The sequence below is a fragment of the Aythya fuligula genome, chromosome 3, assembly GCF_009819795.1.
Source record: "Aythya fuligula isolate bAytFul2 chromosome 3, bAytFul2.pri, whole genome shotgun sequence".
Classification (NCBI taxonomy): domain Eukaryota; kingdom Metazoa; phylum Chordata; class Aves; order Anseriformes; family Anatidae; genus Aythya; species Aythya fuligula.
Window position 1 is genome coordinate 83,679,259 of NC_045561.1, and position 9,471 is coordinate 83,688,729.

Consider the following 9,471-nt stretch of genomic DNA (forward strand, 5'->3'; position numbering starts at 1 on the left):
TAAATATTACAGAACACAGAGAAAAAGTGAACTTGTATGGAAAGTCCTGGTCTGGACATCAGATAGGAAAAGAAAGCACGCAGGGACACTTTCTGGGTCTGCCATGGGCAGTGGGATGTCTGACAAAGCAGAGGTGTGTCTAGGGCAGGCTTCTCCATCTGAGTTAGTCATGCTAACCTGCCATTAAAGTCATTAGAGAGGAACAGACACTTGCAGGACATGAAGTCATTTCACTGTGAAACAGCTGCTCTTCTGCTGGTGGCTGAGACTGAGCGAGACACAGTCCATCCACTAAGAGTAGAGGTGTATCAGTAAATCCCTCTGTGCCAAGTTTTTCCCTGGTTTAAAATATGACTAGTCTCTCTTCTTCCCTACGTTTGTTGAACTGGTAGGTATACCCGTTAAAAGAAATTTTGCTGGATGTGTATTTGTGTAGCAGTATGGAAGGGACCATGCACCTCAGAGAAGTTTGTCATGAAAAACGAATTAGAACCTCTTCATTAAATAGAATATTCATAAAACAAAACAAAACATATACTGGAATGCCCTTTTCTTCCACAGAAGTCAGCTCCAACCATTAAAAGTAGTAGGAGTGAGACCTAGAAAAAAATGTGTCAAGATACATGAAATAACCCGACAAAATGTCATATTGCTGCTTTTTATTGCTAAAAATAACTGCTTTCAAACTAAAATAGTTTGAAACTACAGAACTACAATGTGAAAATTCTAACAGCCCACTCTCTGTAAAAAGATAATTCTTTGAAAAAATACAATAATCTCATAACCATTGTATTTTACCTGAGAAGTCTATGATGAGAGTTGAAATTGTTTACATTGGGTCTGGAAATTGTTATAAATATCATGAATAATTTGGTCAACCGTGACAGTTCTGAAAACTTCAATACATTATGCTGAGTTTGCACCACTGAGTCCATCATTCTCTTTGGCAAAGTAAAGAGTACTTTGCATTTTATAGTATTTTAGAAAATTACTGTTCAGTCCTCCATTTCTACATGCAGCCCCCATAGTTCCTTGAATTGCAGGAGATACATTTCTTGATCCTCTGATGGTTCTTCAGACAACTGTTTCTCATACAGTCTGGACAAAATTCCCTCTTTGTCAGGATCATTACACTTAACCAGTCCTTCACACACCTGATTTTCAACACTGGACAAAGTAGGAATATACAGTCTTCCAGTATGAGGATCCCAATCCACTAATATGGTCTGTTCACTCTCTTTCTCTGTGAGGCTCTGTGCTATTTTTTCCAGCTGAGGATAGGATGTCTGCCCAGATTTTCCAGTATCCAAGTCCACCAAATTGATATGGGTCTTACCTGGAATTTCATCCACTGCATCAACTCTCTTCAGTTTAGGTTCCTCTAAATCCTGTCCCAAACAAGGGTCTGTTGACCTCACGTCTAGTTGGGGGCAATATGCCTGTCCTGTTTTGATGTTAACCAAGTCCCCCAGAGCAATTTGTGGCTCACTGAGAAGCCCTCTTAGGGCAGAAGTCTTCTCTTTCAAACCAAGTTCTTCCAGTTCCTGACCAGAACTGAAGTCTTCAACCCTTACATCAAGTTCATACTCTACAGTCCTTGCATTTTTCTGGCTCAGAGTATTCTTTGTTCCAGGCTGGCCATAAAATGGCCAGTTCCCAGTTTTGTCCCTCTCTGCTAAAATATCTTCTTCTTGTAAAATCTCTTCATGAGAAATATCAAGCAAGTATTTTGTTTCCAGCACTTCTTTTGGAGGAGGCAAATCCTTCCTTTCAGTGCCATTGTAAACAGTGTAATAACGGGGACTTTTCTTTTCTGATATCTCAGCATTGGGTTCCTGAGATGGCTTGTACTCATCCACATTAACACTGATAAGGTTGACCACTATCTTTTCACATGGTATGAAAACCTTTTCCTTGCATTTATCAGTGTAGTGCCATACCTGGAAAGGAAAAAAAATATTTTGGTTTAAGTGTAATAAAAATACCACCTTGCTTCTTCTTCTACTATAATATATTTTTAAAAGAAATGGCTGTATTAGACTTTATTAGAGTGAGTAATGCAATGTAGGGAAGAACGAAGTTCATCATGTATGCCTCCCAGAGTGTTAATACACCTCACTTTTTTTTTATTCCACCAGAAGTAAAAATGTATGATGAGCAGCTCTAATTTCCCTTTTCTCATCTTCTCCTTGTCAAAATAATGGTTAGAACAATTCTGTCAAATTCTGCTTCTGTTCCCACCAGTACAAACTCAAGTGACTTTGGAGGGAACATCGGAGTTGGCCATGGGTCACAGACTACAGAAATCTATTCCACCCTTTTTAACCAGTGAAGAGGAAGTGCAGTGAAAACCACATCCCACAAGCGTAGTCAGCTACCGTGTTAAGGTATAACTTACAGAGAATTAAATAATATCAGGTTTCCTTTCAGAGAAGGAAAATAGAGTAACGTTGAAGTGCAGTGTATGGAGCCTGCATTGTGCATTGTCATAAGCTGGACTTGTGACTGCAATAAATCGTCTAGATAAACAAATAAACAATCTTTCTGAAATGAGTAATACTTGTAGCAGAAAAGAAGTACTGCAGGAGCAGTCACTAAGAGAAAATTCAATATAAAAACAACCAGAAGCTGCATTTCAGGGTTTTCAAACTTGAATGGAAGACTAAGGCCACTAATGTATGTAGCAAGAAGTCTGACAACTCCCCAGGTCAGAAGTGCTGGACTAAAACCAAACTGCTTATTCCACCTCTCCTTGACCACAAGGGATGGCCAGGTGGAACAGTCTGTAGGTTGGGAAAAGCAGAGACCATCGCTAAAATAGCTGATCTATATTCATCTGTTACCTCAACGTGAACTGAATTCAGAGGTACAGAAATAAAATTGAAGCTTTCAAGGTGGACATAAAAAAGTTCATTGGACATTAAAACAACAACAACCCTTTCCTGAAGCATCCAGTCCCTCTGTGAGCACTTCTCCTACCACCTCTGCACTAGATTTCTTCAGAAAGATCAGCATGTTGAAACCACCTCCCTTATAGCTCCCATCCCACCATGTCATGCAGACCGGATTAGCATCGGTGTTCATTCATTGCTGTAACTGCATGCTTGTGCTTGAGCAACTTGTTTAGAGATAGCTGTGAGAAAGCTCTGCTCATGGGATGCAAACGTAGTATTTTGTAGGCATAATGTGTTACTTCCAAAAATTATCGAACTTTGCAGAATGGCTGCTAACTGGTGTTATTTCTGTGTTTTTATAGCATTTAGTAAAACTCTCATGTGATGTTCTTTCTTGATCTGAGCGGCAACCAGAGCTTTTTGTATGTGGATAGCCATGGCTTCCCCTTGGAAAATGCATTTCTCTTGCCAAATTTGGCAACATCCTCCGGCAACAAAGAATACTTACCAGGTTTGTTGGATGTTTCTGTTTGCTGACATGAATATACCTGTGCACACAATAGCATGTCATTGAAATAAGAAGGACAGCTAGCATGACAGGCAGAAGATATCCAAATATGACTGTTATAATCTCATCTGCTGTTTTATCTGTTAACAAAACAAACATTTTTATTGCACGGAGTAACTTTTTAACGTATTCAACTAGAAGTATAAACATTTTCCATATTGCTTTTTGGATATGGGATGTAAATGTTTTAAAGCAGGAATTTGCAGGAAATTACCTTTTTAAATTTTTATCTAAATTATAAATTAAATTCTAAAACGAAGTAATAATCCCCCCTAGTTCTCCTGTTGCTAACTTCTGCCCCCTCAGACCATCCCAGCTATTTCGTTCTCAAACCTCATTCAAGGAGAAAAATGATCTCCATTCACTAAGAATCAAAGAATGCAAATCCTGTCTTGTCTTTCAGTCAGTAGGTCCCAACTTTGTTTTAAAGTCAAAATTGTTTTCATCAGTGTAGAAGAGGGTGCAAAGAGGCAGAAACAGTACTAACTTTTCACTCTGAGAATAAATACATCAAAATTTACAGACTCTACCACTATGATTTTTTCTAACTTAATGTTGCAATTTGACAGCTTGCACATACCTTTCAAAGTAGCAATGCAATATTCTTTGGAAAACCCACTGTGTAAAAGTGGTGTGGTGACATGTATCTGTGCACTGACACAGTAAGCTGTTCCAGGCTCTAACCAGGGCACAACCAAGGTGTTGTTGCTGATGGAGAAGAACCACTAGAAGATATTAAAAAATAAAATAAAATAAAATATTTTCCCCTTTAACTCTTCACTTACAGAAAGGTAACGATTTTATATACTGTAAAGTAAAATAATTGCGCTATGTCAAGAACCTTTATTAAAAAAAATAATAAGAAGAAATTTCTATACACCTCTAATTGCTAATCTTAGCATTTTAATATACCATTTAACAGAAAGGAGCCTTTATGGTGTAAATATCCTGTCTAGAAACTCAGAGATTTGCCAGATAGAGATTGTGCCTGGAGGACAGGAACACAAATAATGAATATTTTTGTAAGTAATCACTGAGCGCTTCCTCATCTACTGTGTTTATGCTAGAAACCACTCCCTGATACGGAATGTAAATCTGGAGATAAAGAAGAATTCAGACTTTCAAATGTGGTGGCAAAGGGTGAGCTTTGTCTTGATGCCTGGTGAGTACTTTCACTAGACCGCCTGGCTGGGGAGCAGCTCTGCTGAAGGGGGCTGGCACAGGCAGCGAGCTGAACACGAGCCAGCAATGTGCCCTTGCAGCAAAGGAGGTGAACAGCATCCTAGGCAGTGCCAACAGGAGAGGATCCAGTAGGTGAAGGGGTGGGGGAAGGACCTCCTCCACTCAGTGCTCATCAGACCACCCCTAGAGCAGTGTCCAGTTTTGGCTCCCCCTATACAGAAAAATGGACAAACTGGAGTGGGTTTAGTGGAGGGCCACTGAGACGGTTAAGGCTGGAGAACATGCCCTGCAAGGAGAGCTGAGGGACTGGAGCTTCACCACCTGGTGAAGAGAGAGCTTCAGGGGGACCATGATGACCCACAGAGATTATCAGGACAAAGCCAGGCTCATCACTGTGCTGAATGGTGGGAAGATGAGAGACAAGGGACATAAGCAGAAAAAAAGAGGTTCAGGCTGGGTAAAAAGGAAAACTTGTCCTCCAAGAGGACAGCTGAGCAGTGGAACAAGTTATGCTGTCTCCATCTTTGGAGATTTTCACTATGCAGCTGGACAAAGCTCATGTGTGAGCTTATAGCTGATCCTGCTTTGAGCAAAAGTTTGGACTAGAGACCTCCTTGAGCTTCCTTCCCACCTGAATGATACTACAATTACTATAATGCTGTGAGTCCTACTTCAATTTCTGCTGTTAAAGAACATTTCAGTAAGTACAGTGCACAGATTGAATAGGTGGAGCTCCCCAGCCTTCTCAACGCTTACCCGTTTCTTTGTTTTTTTGTTGAGGACAGACACATTGTATTGCAGGCCAGGATACACTTGAAGCAGAGAGACTGATTCTCCATCAGGACTTCTCTTCCACTTCTCGGGAGCAGTCAGAATGATTGAAATAGATTTCTCAGTGGATGATAAATTTACCATGGGTGGATCAATCTTAGCTGGACAAATAAACATTTAGATGAAATAGTTACATGCAGCAGAGGAATTGACCATGTAGTTTCTTAAAGTGATGATAATAATTTCTTGTAATATTCTGGGGAGTCTAGGTAGAACTTTGAACAATCCATTTATATTGGTAGAAAATTACTTTCCAGATAATGAAGAGAAGCTTCACAGAAGGAAGCTGAACACTGACTTGGAATTTTGCCTAGGAATTCCTGTGACTTTGCAGAATATATAACCTTGAAACTCAATTTGCTAAAACAGGCTAAATTACCAACATGTTGTCAGATTATCTGGCATAGATAAGAGAGATGGTGCTTTAGAGTATGATTACTGCTTGGTTTAATAGGGCCTTTTGAAAATCAGAGTTCTTTATATAGTGGATGTGCCACAGCTTTTGTTTTCCTTGAGTAAAGCTTTACCATTGCATAAAAGAGTATTCAGCGTATATAAGGCGCTTCTAAGTACACAGGTTTAACATACATATATCCAAATTCCAATACAATTATTTCAATTACTGCTGCCAGCAGCATAAATCTCAAACAGCAGCAAAAAAATCTAACCTTACATTAAAATTAAAATACCACATGCTATGAGGCACATGCACTCTGAACACAGAGTACTAATCAAGGCCATGAACACCTGGATTTGTGATTAACTTTCCTTACTGTCTGTAAGAGGGTTGAATCGTGCCGTCTCCATCCAGTCAGAGCACATCCCATTCAGGAAGGCTTTAACACTCGCGTAGTATTGCTCTTCATAGTCAGCAGTCTCATTGGAGAGGTCACACCACGTTCTGTTGATATTCCTGCATTCGGGCTTCCTAATCCATTTGCCAACGCCATATCTATATTGAAAGAGAAAGAGAAAGGAGCTATGCAAAAGCTATTGCCATATTAGTCACCCAATAATGTAACACAGAAATGGATCATCCAGATGATAGAAGAGTTTGCCTGTTTTGCAGAAATGTGCAACTTCAAGGAGCTCCCAACTTCAGCTGAGATAAAACACAAGACTTCCATAAGTTGTTAATGAAATATAAATCAGAGTAGGCCCTACCCAAAAGAGGCAATAGGTAACTGAGATGTTATTGGTACTAATTTAAGTCCAGATTTGCTTGCAACCATCTCTCAACCTCTGTCTCCACAGCTTTAATTTAAACACTAAACACAGGAGAACCCAGCCAGGATGACTGTATAAAGACAAGAGTTCTGCCAGAATGGCTTTTCCTAGTGTGTGAAGACAGGTGCTCAGGGTATCCCAGATGAGTGGACAGGAGACAAACCTCTTCTTTCCTACTGAGGGGGACTATGTCTCTCCTCTGTTAGCACGAGATCTGGGCAAAAGAGGTTGTGGTCTCTGACTGCAGGAGGAACTTCTTGCTTTGTTTAAGTAACCAATACAAGTTACAGGAAACTTCTGGAGATCTACATTTCTTTTGGTGTCATGAAAGAACTACTAGACCAAGGGAAGGTTATATAGCAGAGGATAAGCCTGGGAGCATTACATCGCCCATGACAGCAGTGCTACACCTATTTATAAACTAAACTTCCAGTACTGTCCTCAAAATGACCTAGTGTTCTCTTGATGGGAATGAAGGAAATGGATTCTGGTCTTCACTCAAATTCCTTGATATCCTACTAAGGGGTGAGGCTTGATTCTGATCACGTTACTTGGTTTCCTACAATACTTGATAACTTCAGTGGTTGGACTCCTAAACTGGAGAGGTATGTGACATCAAAAGAATCCTGTTGGTTATGAGTTTGTTAGAAAAGACCAATGAAACACTGGCTGCTCAAAATATTATATTAAATACCATATCCCCAGATCCATTCAGATGTGTACAGAAGGCCACTGTGATGTCAATCCACAGCACAGTCTCAAGAATCACAGAATCACAAAGTGGTTCAGGCTGGAAGGGACCTTAAAGCCCACCCAGTTCCAACCCCCCTGCCATGGGCAGGGACGCCTCCCACCAGACCAGGTTGCCCAAAGCCCCATCCAGCCTGGCCTTGAACACCTCCAGGGATGGGGCATCCACAGCTTCTCTTATATATATATTTAAACTGGATCTGAAGAAAGCATTACCACAAGTAAAAGTTAAAAACTATATTGTTTAAATCAAAGCCATATTTTAGTTCTCTCTTGTTTTTAGCAGCCCTAGCTCACACACACACACACATATATATTTAATTTAAAATGCTTTAAAAAAAGGCAGTGAAGGATGAAATAAGCCAACTTACACTGAGTATTTCACCTTGTAGAGTACTCCTTCTCCTGTACCTTCTGGTGCTGACCAGTGAAGGACATTCTTCATGTTTATAGATTCAAAATGGACATTCCTGGGGTTGGGCAAAGAACAATACAACTCTCCTGAGAAAGAAAACAAGAAAGGAACAACATACACTAAGCATCTGCAAGTACATATGCTTCCAAGTTAACCAAACAGATACTTATTTTTAAGTAAGCCATAAAATGCTATATATTGCCTTTATTCTCCATAAAGTCAAAAACTGAGCACCTGTTGGTATGTCACTCATCTAAATTACCATTCTTTGCACCAGCTTTTGAAATAAATAAGCAACACAAGCAAGTACAGGGGCTCCTAAGAACCCATTTTCCTCTGTTCCTAATACACACTTTTAAAATCATAAATTTAATGGAGATGCTCACATTGCTAAACTGCTGGCAAAACAGTGACCTTGGGCCCAGGAGCAGAATCCCAAGCTGCAAGCTGCGAGCCCCAGCACCTCCCCAGCACCTCCCAGCAGCCCTGAGATGAGCCCTGGGGCTGGAGGTGCTGGGAAGGTGCTTCTTACAAGTGGCCACGAGAGCATAATGGAGAAGAGAAAAAGTGAATCTGTGGTCTTTCAGGACTTTTCAGAACCCTTTTCCTCCCGCGATGCAATTCTAGTTCTTAAGATAATAAAACATGACAAAGAAAGGAGGAAATACAGCATATTAACATGAACAGCGGGAACCTATCTGAATGAATAGTCCTTGACCTTTGTTGCTTCCTTAAGCAGACCTTAATTTTTTTTAAGTATATTTCACTATTAATGTGTTTGTCCTCCTGTATGAATTGTGTACAACATACTAAATGTAACACATAGTTGCTTTTTTAAGTAAAAATCACCATTATTTTCCTGAATACCTGTCTGACTTCTAGCTGTCTTTGAAGCAAACAGTAAAAGCTTTTATCTTCAATACATTTATTAAAAAAATCTCCTTGTTATTTTGTAGGGGCCAATTATTTTAAACAGTCATGGTGCAAACTATGGGTTTTCCAAGCCTCTACTTGTATATTAACGTTCAAAACAAATGCCAGTATATGCTTAAATAGAAATATATGCTCTCTTTTATCCCCAGCACTTAGCTAGGTGACATTCAAATTTCTATTTTTATTTTTTGGAGAACAAGTCTTGTCAGGTACAGTCCTCAAGGCAAGCGTACAGTATGCAGGAAGTCCCCTTTCCTTGAACACTCAGACACAGAAATGCCACTTAACAGTAATCTAGCAGGGGCTCAAATTACAGGCTTGGTTACAATGAAATCCCAAAGTTTGAGGATGCCAAGGGTAAGAAAGAAGCAGAGAGAGACTGACAGGAATACTTCTGCATCTGCTTTACTCTCACATTTGCTTCCAAGTGGGAGATAAAGAACCTGGGAAATAAAAAGTTTTACTTTCCACCAATATAAATGTCCTCTATGTGCCTCCTGCTTAGGTGAAACTAATCCAAATGGAAACATGAAGCTGCCCAAGAGAGCTACGAAAGCATCCAGAAGTTGGCAACATTTGTTCAGAGAAACAGAGAAGAACTTAAAACATTGATGTGCAAGCTACTAACCAAAGCCAGCAATGTATGGACTGTGAGAAATCCCTGAGGTATC

General features: G+C 39.9%; 1 protein-coding gene across 1 annotated transcript; it reads right to left on the bottom strand.

The window, feature by feature from the left end:
* Positions 1 to 728: 728 nt before the first annotated feature.
* On the bottom strand, positions 729 to 7,916 carry IL20RA (interleukin 20 receptor subunit alpha). The gene is made up of 6 exons (XM_032185125.1): positions 7,824 to 7,916; positions 6,249 to 6,427; positions 5,401 to 5,576; positions 4,043 to 4,187; positions 3,403 to 3,542; positions 729 to 1,940 (listed from the first exon to the last, which is right to left on the bottom strand). Exons 1-6 carry the CDS (start codon positions 7,895 to 7,897, stop codon positions 996 to 998), a joined length of 1,659 nt encoding a protein of 552 aa, XP_032041016.1. The 5' UTR covers positions 7,898 to 7,916; the 3' UTR covers positions 729 to 995.
* Positions 7,917 to 9,471: the final 1,555 nt, after the last annotated feature.